This window comes from Tamandua tetradactyla, chromosome X (assembly GCF_023851605.1).
Source record: "Tamandua tetradactyla isolate mTamTet1 chromosome X, mTamTet1.pri, whole genome shotgun sequence".
In the NCBI taxonomy this organism is placed as follows: Eukaryota; Metazoa; Chordata; class Mammalia; order Pilosa; family Myrmecophagidae; genus Tamandua; species Tamandua tetradactyla.
Window position 1 is genome coordinate 88,949,080 of NC_135353.1, and position 27,941 is coordinate 88,977,020.

General features: G+C 35.2%; 1 protein-coding gene and 1 pseudogene across 2 annotated transcripts in view; one reads left to right on the plus strand and one right to left on the minus strand.

The window, feature by feature from the left end:
- The window catches only part of SH3BGRL (SH3 domain binding glutamate rich protein like), a 302,360-nt gene that overhangs the window by 157,070 nt on the left and 117,349 nt on the right, over positions 1-27,941 (minus strand). The window contains exon 4 of one of the 2 annotated variants that reach the window (XM_077145484.1): positions 19,882-21,126. The exons of the other annotated variant lie outside the window; for it this stretch is intronic. Coding sequence (XP_077001599.1) covers positions 21,094-21,126 — 33 coding nt within the window. The 3' untranslated portion in view covers positions 19,882-21,093. Of the gene's footprint in view, positions 1-19,881; positions 21,127-27,941 lie in introns of those variants that run through there. 2 annotated transcript variants of the gene reach the window in all.
- Positions 12,109-12,645, plus strand: LOC143670953 (ferritin light chain pseudogene; annotated as a pseudogene).

Here is a 27,941-nt window from a genome sequence, read left to right on the forward strand (position 1 = left end):
GAAAGACATTTCTTGCTCATGGATAGGAAGGTTAAATGCCATTATGATGTCAATTCTACCCTAACTGAAATACAGATGCAAACACCATACTATTTAACATACAAACAACTTACTCTGAACACTTGAAAAAGCTAGTTATAAAATTTATTTCAATGGAAAAGAGATCTCAAATGGCCAAAATTTTGAAAATAAGTACAAAGTTTAGACTAACACTTTCTGATTTTAAAGCTTATTATAAAGCCATAGTAGTTAAAACAGCATGGTGCTAGCACAAAGATAAAAATATTGATCAGTGGAATCAAATTGAGAGTGAGGGAATAAACTACCAAATCTATGGTCAATTGATTTTGGACAAGGCCTCCAAATCCACTGAACTGAGACAAAACAGGCTTTTCAAAAAATGGGCTTGGAAGAACTGGATATCAATAGTCAAAAGAATGAAAGACAACCCCTAACTTATACCGTGCACACAAATTAACTCAAAGTAGTCAAAGATGTAAATATAAGTGTCTGTACCATAAAACTCCTAGAAGAAAATATAGGGAAATATCTTCAAGACCTAGTAACAGGAGGTAGCTTCTTAAATTTTACACCCAAAGCACAAGCAACGAAAGAAAAAATAGATATATGGTAACTCCTCAATATCAAATGCTTCTGTGCCTCAAAGGACTTTGTCAAAAAAGGAGAAGAGGCAGCCAACTCAATGGGAGAAAATATTTGGAAACTACATATCGGATAAGAGTTTGATATACCGTATATATAATGAAATCATACAGCTCAACAACAAAACAACAAACAACCCAATTATAAAATGGGCAAAAGATATGAATCGATATTTTTCTGAAGAGCAAATACAAATGGGTAAAAAATATGAAGAGATGTTCATCTTCATTAGCTACAAAGGAAATGCAAATCAAAACTACAATAAAATATCATTTCACACTTATAAGAATGGCTTCTATTAAACCAACAGGAAACTACAAATGTTAGAGTAGGCCAGGCACATGCGCTAACTGGTTACCTCCTCTTTATCCAATATGTCTAAGTTTATGTATCCTAGGAAACCTTCACTGTCCACTGACTACCTCCACAAATGCACCAGGAGTACCTCTCCTAAGTCTTCCCATAGCACCTGTTTACTTACCTTACTTACTTAGAACTGCCTCATCATTTATCCATCATTTATCCATTGTTTGGTAGAGGGTGGTGATCAATGTTTTTTGAAAGCAGATATAATGTTTGTTCATGGTAGTACTGTCATCCCCTAACACTGTGATAACAAATATTGGTTGAATGTATGAATGATTAAAGTAAATTACTATACACAGCAATGCTTTAACACATTAGACATTTTAAAATGTCGATAATAAGATTTTTTTTTACATGGGAAGGCACAGGGAACTGAACCCGGGTGTCCAGCATGGCAGGTGAGAACTCTGCCTGCTGAGCCTTCTTGGCCCTATAAAATAAAGATAATAAGATTTTTGTGACTGAACGCAGATAATAAGATCTTTAAGATTGAATTCCTTGATGACTGACAATGTCTTTTTCTTTTTGGTAACTCTCCAGAGCATAGCATGGTGACATATCTATTATAGGGAATGAAAATGAAGAATGGAGTTGGAAAGGCTGTCTGTATAGACAGAAGTAACTTGTGCTGAGGTGTCAATCACTAATCAGCTGCCTCTGTGCCAGGCTAGTGAATGTAAATTTAATATACACACTCTTTCTCCAATACTGTCAGTTAACATAACTAGAGATAGCTAAAATCCTTTAAGAGCTGTATATATTCCTCTATATGTATTCAGAAAAAGTGAAAGAAAACATAACCATAATTTCTCCCTACCTCCATTAATCATAATTTCTCCTGCGCTCCATTTACATGCTCAAACCCATTTTGTTTTGACTGACTTCACCTGTTGAGGCCTTCAAGACGCTTTCAATCCAATACTTCATTTGATCTTTTTTTCCCAGACTAAGCTAATAAAGTCAGCGCAAGAATGGCAATGATTTGTGAATGAAGAGATAGATTTAACATAGACAAACTGAAGAGTTGGATATAAAATCTGTACACTTCTGCTACCTCAATCACTGCAATAATGTTTTAGTTTTCCTAAACTGCTTGCACATAATTGCCTTAAGATCCCATTTCACAATTAAGACTTCCTATTGCTATAGCAACAGCACAGTCAGTAGGACCAGGATCTAGTTTTTTAATTTAAGTAAATAAAAAATAGTCTTTGAGGCTCAGAATTTGCTTTTATACTCAATTTTTTAGGAATGTATTTATTTTATTTGTGATCATCTAAGGAGGACCTAGGACTAGAGAGGGGTAGGGAAGGATGGCCCATTTCAGCCTAACTTCCAAGGTGACTTAGTGAATGTAAAAAAAACACAGACTTTGGGGTTATTCATACTTAGGTAACTGCTGATTCCCAGCTATGTAACCCTGAGCAAATTACATAACTTTAGCTTCACCAACAAAAACATAAAGATAATAATACCTACTTCTCAGGGCTGTTCTGTGGATTAGATGAAATTAGATAATCAGAACACTTAGCAGAGTGACCAGAGTAGGTACCCAGCTTTCACTATGCCCAACCACAATGTAATAACTGGGGTGCAGGTGAAGAAAAAGAGAAGGAAAATGTGATCTATATGCTCTGGAGTTATCTATGCTTTACTCAAAAGTGGGTAAAGGAAATTGTGTTGCTTAAAACAGGTGCCCATTGTTGCCCGCACCACCTCTTCCACTACATCAGTCCAGTAGTAATACAATAAAGAACTCAATGTCTTTAAGAATTTCAGTCAATTAAATAATTTGGTCGACCAACTTCTAAAAGGCAGGCAATTTCTTTGTCTTATCATTTTTACCTTGGAATATTAGGTTAACTTCCCCAGAGTATGGATATATAAACAGGAAATTAAGGAAGATCTTGGAAGGTCAATTTGATGATACTGTGGAGAAATCTATTTTGGCCACATAAATCCCAATGACTGAGAGGATGGAAGGATTGAGGGTGTACTGTAATTTCCTTTACATTCCAAGGAGGTTAGGGCCAAAGAACAAACTATCTTAACATTTTTGAATTGTGGAGGAAATCAGATATGTTTTATAATAAAAGGCAATCATGCTGCACATTTGGAATAGTGGAGTGAGGAGCATAATGGAGCTTGTACTACGAAAACAACAATTTAAGTGGAGACAATTATTTAAAAAAAATTTACATTCCAGAAATTGTTCTAAGGACATACAGGTATATTGTAGTAAAGATATGTCACCAGATGGTAGCTCAAATCCACAGGAAGATATGGCAAGATCCAAATTGGCAAATAATAAGATTAATATACATCTAAAAAACATTGTATTTGTGTTCTCTAGCCACATAATTTTATATATACATATATATATATATATATATATAACCACCAAGAAAACAACTCAAACAAAATAATTTAAAATTATCAAGGAATTAAAATGTTACCCTAGAAAGGTGACATCATCAGCATGGCAATGTAAGACATCCCTTGGAAAACAGAAACCCACTAATAAAAGCACAAATTCCATTTGCTTAAAATTCTGGAGGATGATAGAGTTTGGAGAAGGACTCCACAAATGCTGAACCAAAGAAAAAGAAAATCAATCTCCAAAAACAAGCAGGAAATTTCTGTCACAGACACGCCAGTCTAGAAACCTTCCCCACAATTGGTCCCACTCAGCTTGGGAGTCACCTAGAGGCAGGATGGCTAGAGTATCTCCTGTTGTGGATGCAGACTATAGAACCATGCAAAGTAGCACAAGAGTTAGAAGCCTATACATATCAAGGCACAGAGACTCAATCCACAAAGACCCAGGGTGGAATACTGAATAACGCCACATACAAAAGGACAGCAAATGGGGTGGGGGAGAGAAAGACCACAGCAGAACAGTTGGCAAAAGATGTGCATACTCAATCCACTTTCTGTTGGCTGTACCACCTAAACACAAAACAGATTTTCTGGATTGACTGTTCTTTCTGGTTTGAAACCATCTGGTTCCCCAGGGTTGGATACCCTAAAGGAGAAGAAATTTGAAGCAGGAAAGACTAACAGGAAAAAAAAGAGTGGCGAACTGGAAGGCTGTAAGACTGGATGGGTCCCTGAACTGAAAAGTGTACGGAAAAGGGGGAACTGATTGAGGGAGATAATATAAATGCATCACAGGAACTGGGGTAAAAATACTGCACAAAGACAAACAGAACAGATCAAGATCCTTGGAGAAGGAACAGAAGAAAGGAATCTGTCTTCTAGAGGTCCAATAACTGCACAAAAAGTGCAAAAAATTTATTGCATATTCACGGCAAGAATCAGATGAAGAAGAGCTGTACAAATCTTAATAGTTAAACATGGGCTACTCTAAAGGTCTAGAATAAGTTGAACCAAGTGCCAAAAAAGAGCTTTAACACAAAGCCAATCAACAATAAAACCATAGACAAGAGGGAGAAACTGACCTTTAGAGTTAAATCATGAAAATAATAAGATGTCCAGACTTCAGCAAAAAATTAACAGCCATACAATGGAACAGAAGATGTATGGCTCAGTCAAGACAACAAATTAAAACTTCAGAGGTGACTCAGAATTTGGAATAACTAACAAAGAAGTTCAAATAAATCTAATCAATTCACGGAGATGAAGGAAACTATTGATATAGAGCAAATGGATATTAAGAATAAAATATGGGAGCATAAGGAAGAATTTGGAATTATAAAAAGAAACATAACATAAATTATGGGGATGAACGGTATAGTAATAGATCATAAGAATATACTAGAAGCATATAACAGCAGATTTAGACAGAAGAAAAAAATCAGTGAATTAGAACACAGGACAATCAAAATTTTTCTGTCAGAAAAATAGAGAAAAGAATAGGAAAAATTGAAAACTGATCAAATCTGAGGGATTGAATGACAGCATAAAGAAATTGATAAAATCTCAGGGATTGAGTGACAGCAAAAAGCACAGGAACATACAGTTATGGGTGTCCAGAAGCAGAAGGGAAAAAGGGCAGAAATAATATTTGAAGAATAGAAATGGAGGGAGTTCATCAGTAAAAGACCTGTCTTATGAGAATTACTAAAGGGAGTTCTACAGGATGAAAGAAAAAGTCAGGAGAGTGTGGTTTGGAATACTGTGAAGAAATGAAGATCTTCAGTAAAACTAACTAAAAGAGTAAATGCAAAACCCATTAATACCATATCCTAAACATACAAGTCTACTCTTTAATTCCTATAAGAGTCAGAATACAATTTAAGAAGAAAAAGGCATATTTCCTCAGAATGGACATGCAAAATATAAAGAAGTAAATTGGGACAAAAATAGCATAAGAGAAGAAGCAAAGGGATATGGGAACAGAGAATGTGTATGCTATTGAAGCTATGTTGGTAACCTTTCAAGTTAGTAGGTTAAGGATATAGGTTACGTAATATAAACCCCAGGGTAACCACAAAGACAGTGTTTTAAAAATAAATAGAAACAGAAATTAGAAAGGGATAAGTCAGAAACATCACAAAAGATCAACTATACAGAAAAGGAGGTTGCAATAAAGGAAAAGAGAAACAAACAAAAGATATGACAATAAAAGCCAAAGGACAAACTGGCTGAAATAAATACTGCCTTTACAGTAGTAACTTTTATTGTCAATGGAATAAAATCCCTAAGCAAAACTGCAGATTGGCAGAATGGATAAAAAGACATGATCTAACTATTTGTTTACAAGGGACTCACCTTATACCCAAGCAACAAACAGGTTGAAAGTGAAAGGATAGAAAATTTCATGCAAATACATGAAAAAAAGAACCAAAGTAGCTATACTAATATTGGACAACATAGACTTGAAGTCAAAGGGTATTATAAGAGACTAAGAAGGACACTGTATATTAATGAAAGAGGCAATCCACTAAGAGGAAATAGCAATCATAAATATTTATGCACCTAACCATGGAGCCTCAAAACACATGAGGCACACATTGGCAAAACTGAAGGGAGAAATAGAAATGTCTACAATAATAGTTGGATACGTCGACACACCACACTCATCAATAGATAGAACATCTAGATAGAAGATCAATAAGGAAACAGAAAACATTAAAAATACAATAAATGAAATAAACTTAACATATACAAAACATTGCACATGAAAAACAGCCAGATAAACATTTTCTCAAATGCACATGGGTCATTCTTCAGGATAGAGCCCATGTTTGGCAACAAAGCAAATCTCACTAAATTTAAAAACGTTGAGACTATACAAAGCATCTTCTCTGGCTGTAATGTAATGAGGCTGAAAATCAGTAACAGGCAGAGAACTGGGAAATCACAAATATATGGAAATGACACACTCAAAAAATCAGTGGATTAAGGAGGAAATTACAAGAAAAGTCAATAAATATCTTGAGTCAAATTGAAATAAGAATACAGCATATGAAAACTTATGACATAAAGCTAAGGCAGTGCTGAGAGGAAAATTTATTGCCTTAAATGCTTACATTAAAAAAGAAGAGGGCAGGCAACCATGGCTCAGTGGCAGAGTTCTTGCCTTCCACGCAGAGACCCAGGTTCGTTTCCCAGTGCCTGCCCATGTTAAAAAAAAAATTTAAAGAGGAGTTAAAATCAGACAGCTGGAGGAACTAGAAAAATAACAGAAAACTAAACCCAATGCAAGCAGAAGGAAATAAATGACAAAGATTTGAGCAGAAATAAATGAAATTGAAAATTAAAAAAAATAGCATTAACAAAACCAAAACTTGGCTCAATGAAAAGATCAATAAAATCTACAAACACTTAACTAGATTCATAAAGAAGAAAAGAGAGAAGACACAAAGAAATAAAATCATTACTGAGAGGGGGTCATTAATAATGACCACATAGAAATAAAAAGGTCATAAGAAGCAACTATATTCCAACAAATTAGACAACCTGGGTGAAACGGACAAATCGCTAGAAGCACAAAAACAACATACACAGATTTCAAAAGAAAGAAAAGATCTCAACAGACTAATTACATGTAAAGAGATGAATCAGCCATCAAAAAATTCCCAACAGAGAAATGGATATACATATCCAGAGGAACGAAAGGACTCTTACTTCACACACTATACAAGAATTAACTCAAAATGGACAAAAGACATAAATATAAGAGCCAGGATCATAAAACTCTGAGAATAAAATAAAAGAAACATCTTCAAGACCTAGTGATAAGAGGTAGTTTATTAGACCTTACACCCAAAGGACAAACAATGAAAGAAAAAATAGATAATTGGGACCTCTTCAAGATTGAATACTTCGGTGCTTCAGAGGATTTTGACAAAGGATGAAAAGGCAGCCAACTCAATGGGAGAAAATATTTGATGACCACATGTTTGATAAGCATTTAATATCCATTATATATAAAGAAATCTACAACTCATCAAAAAAAAGACAAATCACCAAATTATAAAATGGGCAAAAGACACGAATAGATAGTCTCCAGAGAGGAAATACAAATGTCTATAAAGCACATAAAAATACATTCATATTCATCAGCTGTTAAGGAAATGCAAACCAAAACCACAATGAGATATCATCTCACGCCTCTTAGAATGGCCTGGCCACTATTAAACAAACAGGAAACTGCAAGTGTTGGAGAGGATGTGGAGAAATAGGAAAACTTATTTGCTGCTGGTGGGAAGGTAAAACGGTGCAGATATTGTGGAAGAGAATCTGGCAATTCCTCAGAAAACTAAATATTGAGTTGCCTTAGACCTGACAATTCTTACATTTGATATACCCAGAAGATTTGAAAGCAGGGACACTAATAGACATTTGCACACTGATGTTCATTGCAGCATTATTCACAATTGCTAAAAGATGGAAACAATCTAGGTGTTCATCAACTGATGAATGGATAAACAAACTGTGGTATATACATACAATGGAATATTACTCAGCAGTAAGGGGAAAGGAAGTCCTGAAGCATGTGACAAACATGGATGAATGTTAAGGACATAATGCTGAGTGAAAATAAGTCAGACACAAAAGGGCAAATATTGTATGACTTCACTAATATGAACTAACTAGAATACATAATCTAGTTATAAAACTTAGAATATAAGTTACCAAGAGATAGAATGAGGCTAGAGAATGGGAAGCAGTTGCATAATATGTACAGAATTTTTCAAGAGGTTGAAAATGTTTGCAAATATATATATGTGAAGGTACTTCATTATTGGGATTATTATAATAGTGCTGAATTGTAGATCAATTTGATTGAAAGGGGTTGTCTGGAGTCATGTATGTCAACAGAAGGAAAGCTAGAGTTTAAAATATGGGATTGTATATGACAGTGAACCTTGTGATAGATGTTTATCATTAACACTACAAAAAAAGTACCTATTGCAAACTACAGACTATACTTAACAGTAATATCTTAATATTCTTTCATTGACAGTAACAAATGTACAACACTAATACTGAGACAATAATAGGGGGGATAAGGAGTATGGGGTATTTTAGGTTTTCTTTTTTGAGTCTGTTATTTCTACTTTTGGCATATTGAAAATGGAGTAAAATTGTATGAAAATGACTGCACAACTAGGTGATGATACTGTGAGACACTGTGCACTTTGGATGAATTATATGGTATATGAATATATCTCAATAAAATTTGCAATTTAAAAAAAACACCTCCCAACAAAGAAAAACGCAGTTGGCTTCATAGGTGAATTTTACCAATCACACCAATCATGTTCAAACTCTTCCAAAAAACTGAACAGGATAGAGTACAACCAAACTCATACTATGAGACCAACATCATCCTAATATCAAAGCCAGATAAAGACATTACCAGAAAAGAAAATTACAGATCAATAGTTCTTAAGAATATAGATGCAAAAATCTGCAACAGAATACTTGCAAATCGAAATCAGCAGCACATTAACAGAATTATACACCACGATCAATTGGGTTTTATCCCAGGTAAGCAATGGTGTTTCAACATAAGAAAATCAATTAATGTAATACACCACATTAAGAAAATGAGAAAAATCACATGGTTATTTCAATTAACACATAAAAGGCATTTGGGGAAAAATCCAGCACCATTTATCAATAAAAACACATAGAAAGTTAAGAATAGATGGAAACTTCCTCAATATGATAAAGGATATACATGAAAAACCCATAGTTAACATCATACTCAATGGTGAAAGACTGAAAGCTTTTCCTTTAAGAGCTGGAACAAGACAAGGATGCCCACTGTAATCACTGTTATGTAACATTTTACTGGAAGTTGTAGCCAGAGCACTTAGGGAAGAAAAAGAAATAAAAGGCATTTATGCTGGAAAAGAAGAAGTAAATTTTTCCCAATTTGCAATTCACATGATCCTACACATTGAAAGTCCTGAAAAATCTACGACAAAGGCACTAGAAGTAATAAATGTATCTAGTAAAGTTGCAGGGTATAAGATCAGCATGCAAAATTCTGTACTGTTTATAAACTCTAGCAATAAATAATCAAAAGAAGAAATCAAGGGGAAAATTCCATTAATAATAGCAACTAGAAGAATCAAATATCTAAGAATAAATCTAACCAAGGATGTAAAGGACTCGTATATAGAAAACTGCAAAACATTGCTGAAAGAAGTAGAAGACCTAAATAAATGGAAGGACATTCCTTGCTTATGGATTAGAAGAGGAAATATGGTTAAAATGTCAATTCTACCCAAAATGATTTACAGATTCAATAGAACCTAAGTAAAAATTCCAACAACCTTTTTTTCAGAAATGGAAAAGACGATCAATTTTGTATGGAGCTACAATGGGCTCTGAATAGCCATAGATGTTTTAAAAAAGAACAACGAAGTTGGCAGACTCATGTTTCCTGATGTTAGCGTATTACAAAACCACGGTAATCATAAGAACATGCTACTTGCTCAAGGACAGACATAGACCAAGGAAATTGAAGTGAAAGTCCATAAATCAATCCTTACATTTATGGCCAACTGATTTTTGACAAGGGGTAAGGACCACCCACTGGTAAAGAATAGATTCTACACAAATAGTTCTGGGCAAATTGGATCTCCATTTTCAAAGAATGTAGATGGACTCCTACCTCACACAATGTACAAAAACCAATTCAAAATGAATTAAAAAGATAAAAATAAACAAACAAACAAAAAAGCCCTAAATATAAGAGACAGAACTTTAAAATTCTTCAAGGAAAATGCAGAGAAGCATCTCCAGGGCTGGCTGTTAGGAAATGTCTTCTTAGAATTTACACCCAAAGTACAAGCAACAAAAGAAAAAATAGGATGTATAGATGGTTCAGTGGTAGAATGTTTGCCTTCCAAGCAGGAGACCTGGGTTCAGTTCCCAGATTATGCACACCCCCTTAAAAAAAATAGGATCTCATCAAATCTAAAAACTTTTGGGCATCAAAGGACTTCATGAAAACACAACGACAAGCCAGAAAATTGGAGAAAAGATTTGGAAACCACATTGCCAATGAAGGCTTAATATCCATAATATATGAAGGAATCCTACACCTCAATAGCAGAAAAACAAAAAATTCAACTAAAAATGAATAAACAATAATGGTACACTCTTGATGATTACATGGCACATGAATATATAATATATATCAGTAGAAATAAATAATTAAAAAACAAAAAAGAATCTCAATTTCTGATGAGTAGGCTTTCATCAATTGTAATATACCACAGCAATGCAAGATGTTTAATAGGGTAGTATATGAGAATCCTGTATTTTACTTATGTCTGTAAACCTGCAACTTCTCTAATGAAAAAGAATTTAAAAAAACTAAGCATAAGGTAAACAAGAAAATGGAAGAAGTAAACACTGTAAACCAACTGAAGCTAGTCATCTATGCAACAATCCATCAAGCAACAGTAGAAAGCACATTCTTCTCAACAGCACATGAAATATTTTTCTGGACAGACCATATGTCATATCACAAAACAAGGCTTAATAAATATAAAAGTAGTGAGACCATACAACATATGTTCTCCAACCATGAAGGAATGAATTTAGAAATCAATAATGGAAGGATATTTTGGAAATTCGCAAATTTGCTAGAAGTTTAAAAAGCACTCTTAAAAAAATCAATGGCAAAAGAAGAAATCAGGGGAAATTAAAAATTACATTGAGGTAAAATAAAATGAAAACACAAAATATCAAAACAATGTATGCCACTGAATCAGTGCTTAGATGGAAATTTATAGCTGTAAATGCCTTTTTTAATAGAAAGATGATCTCAAGTCAATACATTAACTTTCAGCTTTAAGAAATTATAAGCAGAAAAGCAAACTAAATCCATATAAAGCAAAAGGAAGAAAACAATGCAGATTAGAAAGAACATTAATGAAATAGAGAAGAGAAAAATAACAGAGAAAATTAACGAAACCAAAAGCTGATTCTTTGAAAAGATAAAATTGACAAACCTTTAGTTTGACTGACCAAGCAAAAAGACAGAAAACTCAAATACTAAAATGAGGAATGGAAAAGGGGATACCACTGTCCACTTTGCAAATATAAATATTATAGGGAATAGTTTGAGCAAGTGCAGTCTAACAAATTAGATAAATTAAATGAAATAGAAATAAATTAAAACTCACTCAGAAAGACAGAACATCTGAATAGGTTTGTGTAAATTCAGAGATTGAATTAGTAATAACAATAATAATAATAAACTATCCACACAGAAAAAATCAGGACCAGACAACATTACCTGTGAATTCTAAGAAACATTTAAAGGAGAATTAATACCAATATTTCAAACAAACCTACAAAAGTAGAGCACTTTGCAACTCATTGTGTAAGGTTGGTATTAAACGTATACCAAAACAGAGAAAAACATCTCAAGTGGCAGGGCGCCCGGCGGCCCCGCGGATCTGTCTCTTGCTTCAACAGTGTTTGAACGGAATAGACCTAGGGACTCTTCCCCCACCTCTGCGGCTTCGACCACCCTCCAACTGCCTCTCCGGCTGCAACCATCTGAACCAACTTCTGGGCTAGCTCCTGCCTCCGGGACCAGTTAACAGTTTTTTGTGTGTGTGGTTAGCTCCTCGTTGTCGACCAACCATGAGCTCCCAGATCCGCCAGAATTATACAGCCGATGTGGAGGCCTCTGTAAACCGCCTGGTCAACCGGTATCTGCGGGCTCCTACACCTACCTCTCTCTGGGCTTCTATTTCGACCTCGAGGATGTGGCCCCGAAGGGTGTAGACCACTTTTTCTGCGAGTTGGTGAAGGAAAAGAGAGAGGGGGCCGAGCATCTCTTGAACATGCAAAACCAGCGCTGACAGCCGCGCACTTTTCCAGGACGTGCAGAAGCCGTCCCAAGATGAGTCGGGTATGACCCTGGATGCTATGGAAGCCGCCCTGGTCCTCGAGAAGAGCCTTAACCAGGCCCTTTTGGAACTGCATACTCTGGGTTCTGCCAAAACAGACTCGCATCTCTGTGACTTCCTGGAGAACCATTTCCTAGATGAGGAGGTGAAACTCATCAAGAAGAGGGGTGACCACCTGAGCAACCTCCGCAAGCTGGCCAGCCCGTAGGCCGGGCTGGGCGAGTATCTCCTCGAAAGGCTCGTCCTCAAGCATGACGACTAGCAGCCTCCAGAGCCCAGAGGCCTTTAGGGGGCCCCCTCTGCATTCCCCTGGCATCCAGGCTTCTGCCTGAGCACCCCTCTCCATCTAAGAAGATCTCTTTAACCAGCTGCCCTGCCACTCTTTAACAAGCCTTGAACCAAGTGTGAACAATAAAGCTTTTTGCAGCAAAACAAACAAACAAAAAAACACTTCTCAAGTAAAGCAAATAAACCAATACCTCCTGTGAGTATAGATGCAAAATTTTTTTAACTGCATACTACAAACCAAATCCAGTAACATATAAAACGGATTATATACCATGGCCAAGTGGAGCTTAAGCCAAGAGTGCAAGGATGAGTCAACAAAAGAAAACCATTAATATAATACACCTTATTAATAGAATAAAGGATAACAAATACATGATGATAACAATACATGCTAAAAAATTTTGGAAAAATCCAAAGCTCTTTCATAATAAAAATACTCAATAAACTAGAATTCTGTAGAAAGGAACTTTATCTACCTGATAAAGAGCACCTATGAAATACTCAATAGTGACATCCTATTTAGTGGTATAAGACTGAATCCTTTCCTCAATGGTATAAGATTGAATGCTTTCCCAATAAGATCAGGAACAGGACAAGGAATTCAACTCTAAACACATCTACTCAACATTTTTTGTGACAGGCCAATTTGGCAAACAAAAGAGATAAAATTCATCCAGAATGGAAATGAAGATGTAAAACTTTCTCTTTTTATAAATAAGACCTTGAAAATCTTAAGGATCCCACTAAAAGACTATTAGAAGTAATAAATGAATATAGCGAGATTACAGGCTACAAGATCAATATACAAAAAATAGTGTTTCTATACACTAATGATAAACAATCTGAAAAAGAAATTAAGAACACAGTTTCATTTATAGTAACATCAAAACAGAATAAAATACCTAGGAATAAATTTGACAGAAGAATTGCAAAACATAAATTCTGAAAACTACAAATCATTGTTGAAATTAATTAATGAAGACTAAAAAATGAAAAGACATCACATATTCATAGATTGGAAGACTTACCATTGTTAAAATAGTAAGATACTTCCCTAATGAAACTACGGATTCAAAGTTCCAACAGCTTTACTGCAGAAAATAGCAAGCTGATTGTGAATGACATATGGAAATGCAAGGGGTCCAGTATAGTCAAAACTATCTTGACAAGGAAAAAAGTTTGAGGATCCACACGTTGCGATGACAAAACTTGCTACAAATCTACAGTAATCAATTGTGTAGTGTTGGATTAAGGATAGACATATAGCTCAGTGGTATAGCCTTAGGGTCCATAACTAAATCCTTACATTTGTAGTCATTTGACTTTTGAGAAGAGTGTAAGGAGAATTCAGTGGGGAAAAACCAACAGTCTTTTGAGCATGTGGTACTGGAACAACTGGTTATACACATGTAAAAGAATGAAGGTGGACCCCTATTTCACATGATTTTCAAACATTAACTCAAAATGGATCATAGACATAAATAGAAGAGCTAAAACTATAAAATTCATACAAAAAAACAGGAGTAATTCTTCATAGCCTTGGGTGAGATAATGGTCTCTTAGATATGGTACCAAAAGTACAAGCAACGAAAACAATAAATGGGACCTCATCAAAACTAAAAACGTTTGTACCTCAGGGGATACCACCAAGAACATATGAAAACACCCATGAAATGGGAGAGCATATTTGCACATCAAGTATCAGATAAGAGCCTTTTAATCAGAATATATTAAGAGCTCTTACAACTCGACCACAAAAAGTCAAAGAACACAATTGAAAACTGGACAAAGGATTTTGTTAAACATTTCTTTAAAAGAAGATATGCAGATGACCAATAAGCATATAAAAAAGATCAACATCTTTAGCCAATCAGGGGAATGCAAATCATAACCAGGACGAGATACCGCTTTACCATGAAATATCACTTTACACTCACTAGCATGGCTATAATAAAAAATGCAATAATGGCAAGTGTTGGTCAGCATGTGGAAAAATTGTAACCCTTACATACTGCTGAGAAAAATATAAAATATCCAACTACTTTGGAAAACACCTTGGTAGTCCCGCAAATTGTTACTAATGCAGCCCAGAAATTCTATTCTTAGGCATCTACCTAAGAAAAATGAAAACATTTCTCTATGCAAAAACTTCACATGAATGTTTGCAGTAGGATTATTCATAACAGACCCAAAAGCAGAAACAACCCATATATTCATCAACTGATGAATGGATAAATAGTGATTATATCCATGCAATGGAATTTTATTTGGCAATAAAAAAAGAGTGAAGTACTGATACAATATGGTTGAACTTTAAAAACATTATACTAAGTGAAGGAAACTAATTACAAAAAAGCACATCAGGTATAATGGTTTGAAGCTATATGTACCTCAGAAAAGACCACATTCCTTTAATCCATTCCTTTAATCCACATTCCTTTAATCCATACCATTAGATGTATATCTACTGTGAGTAGAACCTTCTGATTAAGTTATTTCATTTAAAAGCCCCAGAGTTGGATTTAATCCTCTTACTGCAGCCCCAGAGAAGCTGAGAGAGGAGACCACTGAAATCAGAAGCTGGAAGCAAGGATACCTGGGAGAGAAAGAAGTGGTGACCAGTAGACGTTGCCATGTGCTTGGTCATGTGTTAGAGGAGCTGAAGATCACTGGTAGCTAATCTTCTGGAAGAAAGTATTGCCTTTTGATGCCTTGATTTGGACATTTTCATTGCCTAAGAAGTGTAAGCTTGTCAGTTAATAAATCCCCATTGTACAAACCAACCCATTTCTGGTATATTGCATTTCATCAGCTTTAGCAAACTAAAATAGTTTAGGGATCCATTTACATGAAATGGCCATAATAGCCAAATCCGCAGAGACAGAAAAGTAAATTTTATGGTTGCATAGGGTCTGAGGATATATGGGGATGAAGAATGACTTCTAATGGATATGAGTTTATTTTTTGGGTAATCACAATGTTCTAAACTTAGATTGTGGTGAGAGTTGCACAATCTGTGAATATACTAAGAACCATTGAATTGTACACTTCAAGTGAGTGAATTATATGTGAATTATATCTCAATGAAGATGTTTAAAAAAGGCAATCTTGATAAAAATTTAAACTAATACTGAAACAGGTTATTCTTTAGGTAGGAATTCAAAGTTGTGCTTGTTAAATAAAAGAAGGTGATATCCAATAATATTCAGGGTAGGGGAGGATGACCAGAAGTTTCAAATCAATAAAATGTGAATTCATCTTTCTCAGTTTAATTGGAATTCTTTAAAAGCAGAGAGTTATCTATTTCATACAGAAAAAGATGAGATCCATGCCAATCTTTCTGTTTTCAACATTCACAACTAGGTAGTAAAATTTATGTTAGCCCCTGTCAGGTATCAGAAAATAAAACTTAACATACAAAATGGATTCTGTGGCATGGGGGACCCTTCAGTTTCTCTCCCTCAGCAGCTCTTCTGACAGGACCTGATGTGACAGCAAGATAGTGAACACAAAAATGCCAAGACCCCACCCACCAGAGGCCAGACCATCAGCATAAAGTCATGATCTGCACCAGCCTGATATCTCCCAGTGATGCCATAACCATATGTCACAACACCTCCCCCACCCCCGGCATGGTTTTTCCTTTAAATTGTAAATTTGCTCTTAATATAAAGTATTTTGAAAAGCAATTTTTCTTAATCATCCAAATACCTTTTTGTATGTTATTATTTTGAATAAATACAGAATAATGTCCTCATTAATGTTTATGCTAGCATTATCCTTTATTTTAAGAAACAAGTCTTCTCATTTAGGATAAAATCTTACAAATAATTTGTCCTTTCACCTTATATAAATAAGGTGCTAAGGTACTAAAATAACTTAACCTATTGCATAAAATGTAATTTAGACATATTACAATGGTTAAAAACAATTTATTTTGTTACTAATTAAATTTAAATAAGTGAAATATTCATGTATTTAAACAATGTATAAATTCCTAAAAATTTAGCAATATTTTCACTATCAATGCTATATCCTAGTACTAATCTATACGATGTTGAGCAATGGTATGGTGTTATTAATCATGGTTTTAATTATTTTAAAAAGGCTACAAATCATAGAAACAGCTAATTATCAGTTGCACTGCTTTGCTCTAGTATTTCTCTAAAAATATGTGTACTTAAAACAGTTAAACAAATATATATATTATATTTTACTGTCAAATAACATAACTTTGGTAAATGTATAAAAATACAATAGAACAAAATGTCTACTATCATTTCTAATATAAAACTGTCTAGTGTTTTTATTTCTAAAAAAGCTTCATTTAAAAATACTTATACAGATTAAAGATCAGATTGTAAGAATTATTATCATTAAATTCTGAGGTACTTTACTCTTTATATAACCCTCAAACTCTAATTAAAAATGTAATGAAACTGATATAGTTAAAACCAGTATAAATCAATACGCAAAGTAAAAAATAATACTGTCTGTATTTTAAAGCTTTAACTTTTGTGTAAGATAAAAAATGTTTATTTTGTCCAAAATTTGCACTAATTTAATCTGTCTAGTAAATTAAGCAACTTTCATTTAATTTTATATTTATTTAATATTAAAACCTAGAATAATGAACAAAATCTTGATGTTTTATAAAAGTTAATATTTTATACTCTACATTTTAGAGTGTTTGGGGCAAAAAATGAAAAAGTGTCTACAAAGTCCCTTAAGAAACTGGGAAAAATAAAACGATTAGGAATTCCCCAGGAACCCAAGGCCTCAATATTTTTTTTGGCATGGGCGGGCACCAGGAATCAAACCCAGGTCTCTGGCATGGCAGGTGAGAACTCTGACTGCTGAGCCACCATGGCCTGCACCCAAGGCCTTAATTTTAAGGCTTGCCCTTATGAAACATTTCTATAATAGTAAACTAAACCTACTTAGAAATACTGTCTAAGAGCCATTTCCAAAAGATCTCTGCTGTTGCTCAAATGTGGTCTCTCTCTAAGTCAAACTCTGAACTTCCTCCCAACATGGGATATAATTTCCAGGAATATAAACCTGGTAACTAACAATGTGAAATACAACTGACCTTATCATTGCAGAACATGGCTGGCCCTGGCACTGTGAGACATAAATTCCAAAGATAAGCCTGGCCCTAACATGGATGATCTGATCAAAAGTGGGGGAAGAGACAGAGTTTCAATGGCTAAGAGATTTCAAATCAAGTCGAGAAGATATTCTGGAGTTTACTCTGATGCAAACTTCAGCCAGATATTACAAATTGCCACAATATGGCAAATCCCATCCAATACTGTTCCCAGAAATCCTACAAAATATCTAATGTACTTGTTAAGTTTATTTTTCCAAAGTTTAAAACCCCCACATTATTCCAATGCCACAGAAACTCTGAAACCTGAAGATGTTAAACTCTCCAAAAATAACAACTGATCTCATCAATTTATCCCTTTGCCCCTTAGATCTTATTAACAACTCACTCCTCCTTAATTACCCTCTTATTAATTTTCCTCCTAAACCCTTGCCTCTCACAATGTCTATCTAAGTTTATTCATAGGTCAACAGCAGCAGTAACCAACAGAGAATTTCTGAAACCATATTCCTGCTACAACAAAAAATTAAACCTGCTCCTGTTGCAGCCTAATTAATGATGCCTCTACCTGGCTCAAAGCAATTTCTTCCCCTAAATTCATTTGAATACAGCAGGAAGTAGCCGAAAAGAGAACATGATGTCCCTGCTCCCTCCAAAAATTGCTTTAAGCTGAGCTATGGCATTCCCCCAATCTAATCGCAACTCCAGTCAACATTATTAAAATAAGAAGGCAAGAATGTCAGGTATCAGAAAATAAAACTTAACATACAAAATGGATTCTGTGACATGGGGGACACTTCAGTTTCTCTCCCTCAGCAGCTCCTCTGACAGGACTTAATGTGACAGCAAGATAGTGAGCACAAATGTGTCAACACCCCACCCACCAGAGGCCAGACCAGAAAACCATGAGCATAAAGTCATGATCTACACCAGCCTGCTATCTCCCAGTGATGCCTGTGGCCACATGTCACCCCTACCTCTCTTGGCATGGTTTTTCCTTTAAAACCACAAGCTACCAGAAATTTCCTTTCTCTTTCACTAGCAGGTTTCGCTGGCTCCCACCTGTCTGCTCTACCTTTGCTCTCTGTCTGTTTGTTTCTCTTAAGCAATAAACTATTAAGCTTTAACTTGCTGTCTTATGTGGAATCATTTAGTGACCCCATGCCTAACAGCCCTCCATTTTCCTTTTGCTGAAGTAATAGAACATGTATAGTGAAATACAAATCCATAGAAATTCCCAATTTTTAGACTCTTCCAAGCAAGTAATTAACAGCTGCTCTTTTAACATTCTGCTTCCCCTAAATTGATATTCCCAAACAATTGTTGACATTTAACGTGCAATCAACAACCAATTATCATTTTTGAAAATGGAAATCCTCCTCAGGGTCAAATATTCCTGTTAAGAAAAAAAATCAAGTTTAAAGTGTGAAATTTTGTTTTTTTGACATATGACAAATTAGTTGTCTGAATTACAAATAGCAAAATGCCAAACAAAATTTAACAAGTATCAAGGATTGTATTTTCCAGGCAAATTTGGTGAAAGTTCTTTATAAGATTCATGCTCACCTTAATATTCAGAACTTCATTAGCTTTTCCTGTATGTACATGGTATATAGTTTTCAACTGATGAAATGAAAAATTTCATGTTAGGAAGACGCAAACTAAGTTTACATTAAATATATGTATATATATGTATATGTCATCTAATTTTAAAGAAGGCCTATTTTTGACAGTGTTAACTTATCTGATACTAAAAAAGGAAAAACTCCCATCTAGAATATTATGCATATTATCCTTAGCATTTAATAAAGCTCAGGAGAAAATACTGGCTAAATTTTTTTTAGTGCTTCCCAGAATCTATTACAAAGTACCCTGTGTCCTCTAGAATTGAAAAAGGCATTTTTTTGTACCAAAAATCAATCAACTGTTTCTTCATTTAACTTTGGTATGATTTGCAAAATTCAGAGCCCTAAAAAGAAAACTTAGAAATTGCATTCAATTCAAACTGTTTTCTTTTCATTTTCCCCTTCCTTGCCCTCTAAAGATCTTATTCATTTATAATTACTATTATACTATGTAGAAACTCCAGGAACACGTTAATTATATTTCTAAAAGTACCGAGTTTATTTGAAAGCATTACATCAACTTAGAATCTCAGTAAACAAAGCCATGGATCCATTATATGTTGATTTTGGCAAAGAACATAGACTTACATACATCAATTGATATAATAAAGTAATTTAAAGGTATTTGCTTTCAGTAATAAAGTAGTGTGGAATTAAATGAAACTATTTATATCTTCTGGATAAGGTTATTAACTCTGCTTAGATTAATGGACACAAGCAACAGAGGTCTAACCTGAAAAAAAAAATCAGGTATCTGGGAGATATTGAAATTCATGGCTCAAAGTGCTTTAAAGTGGGGAGTGAACCATTAAGATTTCTCAATTCATCTTTAGACCTCCTTAAGTAAAATCAATCTCAACCAATGAGTGCCAGCTTATTTTAGAATAGCTTATATAGAGTGTGAGCTCTTTGCAAAAGGGTGCCATTTTAAACCTACTTTCCATCCACTTCCATGATACACATATACCTATTTCACCGGAGTGAGCAACTTAGAAACATGATTCCATCATTGCTGTGTAGTTAAGGAAATAACTTATCAACTAAATGCATCTATTGCTTTGTTATGGGAGACTATCTATCCTAATCTCTGAAGTGTGGAATGAAAGATTTAATTTAGAAACCTGCAAAACTTGTGATTCAGTACACAAAAGATGCATCTACAAAAGAGTGGGAATGTTATAATTATTATAAGATATTACAATGATTGACACATCATAAATTTTACCTGAAACAATTTTTAATCACATTAATATAACATTTAAATTGTACGTGTTCACGTTCACTAAAGTTAATGAAGCAATTTGGGTACAAGAAACAGATTCTTTTTCAAACTCTCCTTTGAAAATTCCTCAATATTTAATAAGTTGAGCTACAAATATATTTATGCTGCAATAATACCAAAAAAAAGATGAGTGTTTGCTTTTTGAAATTAATGAAGCACATAAAATGTCTTGGCAGACAATACTGCTCTACTAGGACAGCTATTTAAAATTTTTTTTTGCCCCTATTCTCCTCATACCATTTATACTTTAATCATGTATCCATTTTGATTGTTTACATGGAAAACTGTTAACTAATATATTATTCAATGTTAAGCCTAAATCTTTTGAAGCCAAGATAATTTTGCTATTTTATAAAAACAATGGAGACGCCTGTTTCAGGATGGTTAAGGCAGAATGTTTAAGGTTCATGCTTGCTGCTTTGCCTGGGCTTCTGCTTCCTGAAAGGCAAGATAAAACAGATAAATTTAAGTATCCTAGAAAAGCCATCCATGTGTATTTTGGTTAGACCATATTAGCTCAAATTACTAACAATATTCAAAAGCAGAATAATGGCCAACAGAAATGACTGCTTAAAAATTAATAGAATAACTAAAATAGAAAATTCTGAGTAGGAACAGATACAATAAAGCACTGCCTAAATCATTGCTAATGATTTTAATAATTCTGTAAAAGCAAGAGATTTACAATTAAAACAGATGTTTTATTTAAAAACTTAATGCTTCCTCCCCTTCTATCATATCACCTCTCCACCAAGCTCCTCCTCTAAACAATCCATCAGGAAGTACTGCCAATTCTACTTTTAAAATGCTCAGAATCAGTCCATCTCTGGCAATCTCCACCACTATCACCCTAATGAAAGCCATTATCACCTCATACCTGCACTACTAAAATAAATTATTAACTTGTTTTCCTGCTTCCATTATCACCCACTTCAACCCATTCTCCACGTAACAGCTTGAGAAATCTTACTTAAAATTATTATTTTAATAATCTTTAAATAGGCAGTGCATGCACTGGGTAAAAACAAATATTACAGAATATGTTTCTCATACTCCTGACCCTCTCCAAGACCCTCAGCTGCTTTCTTCAGAGGCAAACACTGTAACCAGATGTTTGTCTATCCTTCCAGAACTATGCTAGGCATGCATAGTCATATACAGATACATACACATGTATAGACCCCTATTTTTACAAGATGGAAGCATAATATTTTCAATGTTCTATACTTTGCTATATTTTCACTTACTAATATACATATCCATATTTATAGATTTGCCATACTCTATTTTAACAGCTGCATATAAACATGAGGTAATTTATGACTGTAACACAACTTCACTAACCTTCAACCGATCAACAATTAAGTAGTTTTCAACTTTTCACTGCTAAAAAACAATTATTCAGTTAATATTCTTACATGTAATTTTGTACATATATGTGAGAATATCTGTAGGATACATTTCTAGGTCAAAGGATATAGGTATTTAGAATTTTGATAAGTACTACCAAAATATCCTTCAAAAAGGCGATGCTGAATTTCATTCCCATGGGCAGTGTGTCTAAGAGTATCTATTTACTCACTCATTCCTTATACTGGCCAATAAATATTTAAAAAATGTTAAAAAATCACTCCTGTTTTTTTTTAGTAGAGAACTGAGGATGTTGGTGAGAGTCAGGGTGGGGACGGTACAAAGTAAACCCAGGACTAGAGCTGTCAATTTTGAAAGTTAGTAGCACTAGATGGCATAGAACAAAACTGTTCCATAGCTTGGGGCTTTAGAAAGACAATCCAGGTCTTAAAGCCATATAGATAGCAAGTTGACAGAGAAATGGATGTTTTGTGCCCAAAGGTCAGACAAGAGTTCAAAGAATTTATATCTACAAAGTCTAAGAAACAACATTGAAGTACATTATAATAATATTCTCTCATTGATTGTTACAAAAGTATTACACTGATGCAAAATGTTAATGGGAGTGGGTGTATAGGAACTCTGTATTTTGTGCATGACCTTTCTGTAAAATCCACAACTTCTCTAATAAAAAAAAAAAATTTAAAGAAAAAAAAAATGACTCCAAGAAATGCAACTCAAATAGATACCACTTTTCATGTATCAAATTTACAAAGACTGTTTCAAAATATTTTTGTGCTGAAGGGAGTTTGGGGATAAATAAGCACATCCATGCAGTGTTAATGGTTGTGTAATATAACATCTTCGGAAAGGGCAATTGGCAATGTTTATCTAAATCTTAATTAAAACATACCTTTGCACCCATCAATTCCACATTTAGGAATTATTCCACTGTGTTGGTTTGAAAGGATTTATGTACCCTAGAAAAGCCATGTTTTAATCCTAATCAATCTTGTGGGAGCAACGGTTTCTTTTAATCTCTATTCAGTACTATAGGTTGGAAATTTGAATTAATTATCTCCATGGAGATGTAACTCAATCAATTGTGGGTATTAAACTTGATTAGATGGAGACATGACTCCACCCATTCTACCTGGGTCTTGATTAGCTTACTGGAATCCTATAAAAGAGTAGACATTTTGGAGAAAGCTTCAGAACTATGACAGGATGAGAATGACGGGAGCGCAACAGAGAAGAGTCATGATAATGATGAGAGAATCACAGAGTCCACCAGGTAGTGACCTCTGGAGATGAAGAAGAAAAACACTCCCAGAGAGCTTCACGAGGCAAGAGCCCTGGAGAGGAAACTAGAAGACATTGCCATGTTAGCCATGTGCCCTTCTAGCTGAGCAAAAAACCCTGAACATCATCAGCCTTCTTAAACCAAGGTATTTTTCCTTAGATTGGACATTTCTATAGGAATGCCTTAATTGGGACATTTCCATGGCCAAAAAACTGTAAACTTACAACTTACTAAATTCCCCTTTATAAAAGCCATTTCATTACTGGTATATTGCATTCTGGCAGCTAGCAAACTAGAACAGATTTTGTTACCAGAGGAGTGGGATGATGCTGCAGTTTGCGAATACCAAACATGTAGGATTGGTTTTTTAAATAGATAAGGGGAAAATTTTTGAGGAGTTGGGAGGAGCTTGATAAAGAATGCCTAGAATGCTTTGGAGAGATTGTTGGTAGAAGTGTGGACTGCAAAGACACTTCTGATAAGACCTTAGAAAAAATGATGAACGTGTAATTGCAAACTGGAAGGAAGGAGATCCTTGATTGAAGTGGCAGAGATTTGGGCAAAGTTGATAACTGGTTTGGATAGAAGGCAAAATTTAAAAGCCATGAACTTGGATTTTGAGCAGAAGAGATTTCCAAATTAAATGTGGAAAGTACAACCTGGTTTCTCCTTGCAGCTCATAGTGAAATGTGACAAGAAAGAGATAAGTTGAAAACTGAACTCTTAGGTACAAAGAAACCATATGTTGATTTGCTGGAAAATTCTGGGCTTCCAGGAAGAGAGACCCCAGAGAATGGTGCCCCATGTAAGCATTTGGCCAAATGTAGAATCAGTAAGCTATTTCAAAGAAAGCCAGGATTAGAATGGAATTATCCAGTAAGGATTTGTGGAAACTCCTTAAGTCTGATGGGCATGATCTGAGGCTACTGCATAGAAAGCCAATGAGAGTGTTACAGGATCTGCATAAAGAGTACCACTGCCAGTTGGGGCTGAGAGGGACAGAGAAGGAACACATTGGAGGAAAAATCACTTCAGAGGCAGAACCATGGAGGCTGAGGTCAAGAAGCTTCACGCTAGGAGAGCAGACCCACCCAAGTACGTGGAGAGGGTGAGTTTGCCCCAAAGGCAGAGGATGGGCCTTCCACCTCCTTGCAGTGGAAGAGTGGTACGACCTCAGGCCTTGGAGAGAGTGCAACACACTCCTTTGGGATTGGGGAGAGTCTGGCTGCCACCACATGAAGGGGTTGAGCATGTGCCATGGAGACAGCAGAGAGCCCTGGTGCAGCCCTGATGTTGGGGAGGGTGGAGCTGAGAAAAAGGTGGTCTCCCCAATGCCCCCCAAGGTTGCATTCAGAGAGAGGTGGGCCGCTGCATAGGTCCTTGGAAAGGATGGGACTATTGCTTCCTAAAGCCCCAAAGATAAATGACTCTCAGACTTTGAAATCTAATGCCCTGCAGGTTTTCAAAACTGCTTGAGTCCAGTGATCCCTGTGGAAATGGGTATATGTATCCTATGACTGTTCCTCCTTTGTATGTTGGCAGCAAATAATTTGTTCTGAGTTTTACAGGTCCAGAGCCAGTGGAAAAAATTTTGCCTTAGGACTGTCCATGCCTGCAGCTGACTTTGATGAGACTTTGTACTGGTTTTAACTTTGTATTGTATTTGTAATATTACTGAAATGGTTTAAGGTTCTCTGATATTGTTATGGAATGAATGTGTTTTGCATATGCAGAAAACGTGTCTTTTTTAGGATCCAGAGGGTAGAACGTGCCAGTTTGAAAGAATTTATGTACCCTAGAAAAGTCATGTTTTAATCCTAATCAATCTTGTGGGAGCAATCATTTTTTCTAATTCCTATTCAGTACTACAGGTTGGAAACTTGGTTAAGTTATCTCCATAGAGATGTGAGATAATCAGTTATCAGATAATCAATCAGTTGTGGGTATTAAATTTGATTAGATGGAGACATGTATTCCCCCATTCTTCATGGGTCTTGGTTAGGTCACTGGAATCCTATAAAAGAGGAGACATTTTGGAGAAAGCTTCAGAACAATGGGAGAATGAGAGAGAATGATAGGCAAGTAACAGAGCACTCATGAAAATGATGAGAGAACCACACAGTCCACCAGCCAGTGACCCTTGGAGACGAAGAAGGAGAACACTCCTGGGGAGCTTTTTGAAGCAAGAGGCATGGAGAGGAAACTAGAAGACATCACCACGTTCATCACCTGCCTTTCCAGCTGAGGGAGAAACCCTGAACCTCATTGGCTTTCTTAAACCAAGGTATCTTTCCCTGGATCCCTTAGATTGGACATTTTTATAGACTTGCCTTAATTGGGACATTTCCACAGCCAAAAAACTGTAAACCTACAAATTATTAAATTCTCCTTTTTAAAAGCCATTCTGTTTCTGGTATATTACATTCTGGCAGCTAGCAAACTAGAACATTCACAAATATAAGTTTGCATGTGAGGAAAGAAACATGTAAGAATACTTATTATAGCATTCTTTGTTCTAGAAAATAATAATAAGTGGAAATAATGTACATTTCAATCCCAGTAGGGGAAGGAAGGAATAAATGTATATTCAAAACAGGGAACATTGCCATATGACCAAATCCCACTATAGGCATAAACTCAAAAAAACTAAAAGCAGGGACTCAAGCATATATTTGTTCAGCAATTTTCATAGTGGCATAATTCACAATTGCTAAAAGATGGAAGCAATCAATTGTCTATTAACTGATGAATGGATAAATAAAATGTAGTATGTACGTACAATGGAGTGTTATTCAACTGTAAAAAAGAATGAAGTCCTGACACATGCAACAGCATGGGTGAACCTTGATGACACCATGTTGAGTGAAATAAGCCAGATGCAAAAGGACAAATATTGCCTGATCTCACTGACTTGAAACAATTAGAATAATCAAACTCATAGAATCAGAATCTGGAATATACATTACCAGGGGTAGAGAATGGGAAGTAAAGGCTTAAAATGTATGAGGTTCCTATTTGGAAAGATGGATTTAAAGCTTAATTGTCACAGAATTCGTGGTGATGGACAAGTTATGGTCATGTATGCTGGTGATGGTAGCACATCATTGTGAATGTAATTACAGCACTGGATTATATATTTGAAAGTGGTAAAAAGTTGAAACTTTAGGTTTGATATATAGGTTACTTGACTAACAGTTTTTTAAAAACCAGAATGGTACAACACAGTGAACTTTAATATAAATTGTGGATTATAGTTAATAATACAACTATAATAACATTTCAGTTGTAATAAAGAAATACATTAATGCAAGATATCAATAATGGGAGTGTTTATACAATCTCTGTATTTTCTACATGATTTTTTGTAAACCTGCAACTTCTTGAATAAAATAATTTATATTAAAATAATTTTTCAAGAAAGCTTTCTCATTCCCATGATGCTGGGTTCCAGCTCATCCCCGGGAGTCATATTCGACATTGCCAGGGAGATTTACAAACCTGGGAGTCATGTCCTACATAGGGAAGAGGACAGTGAGTTCACCTGTTGAGTTGGCTTAGAGATAGAAGCCACATCTTAGCAACAAAACAGGTTCTCTGGTGGTGATTCTTAGGCATAATTATAAGTAGGCTTGGATTCTCCTTTTCAAAATAAATTTCATAGGGGTGAGCCCCAAGATCAAGGACTCAGGCTATTGAATTGGTTGTCCTCACTGCTTGTCAGAATATCAGGAATTCCCCAGAAGGGAAGTTTAACATTTCCTCCCTTCTCCCCAGACCCCAAGGGGAATTTACAAATATTTTTTTTATTCTCCTACCATATTACTCTAGGATGTATCAGGGCATCACTCTAACCTGGACAAACCAATAAGATCTCTCAGTCCCTATTCAAGATTCCAGGATTGAATAAACTGACCATATAAGTTAAATTAGATAATGTGCTACCAAAACTATAAATTTTGCATGAAATAAACATCCATTCCTTCGGTCTCATACAGAAGTTGAAGCTTTAAAATACAGACCCTGTTTTCTGATTTACCTTAATCCTATCCAGATCAGCTTCATTCATATCTCTATTTGAAGTCTGATCACTTTTTCAACTTTTTAAACAGTTTCTGGATGGTGTAAGGCTCTGACTTTCATTGCTTTAGAGCTCTACAAGTCACAGGTGTCACACGAATACACAAATTTCCAGGGAACAACCAGGTGGTACACAAATAGTTCAGCATCTCAGAATTTAGAAAAAAAAAGTTACAGCTCCCAAACAGATGTGACTGCTGTAAGACTTCACAATTTAGGAACTTTTACAATAGATCCCAACCTGACATCCCATGCTCTCAACTTCAATTCTCTGAGTTTGTACATTATATAGTCCATATGAGTGTGGCATGATAATATTTGACTTTTTGTTTCTGACATTTCGTTCAACATACTGTCCTCAAGGTTCATTCACCTAGTTGCATGCCTTCCAACCTCAATCTGTCTTGTAGCCATTCTAGTAGTCTGTTGTATGCTGTGCTGGTTTGAAAAGCTTTATGTACCCTAAAAAAGCAATGCTTTAATTCTAAACAATTCTTCTGAGTGCAACGGTTTCTTCTAATCC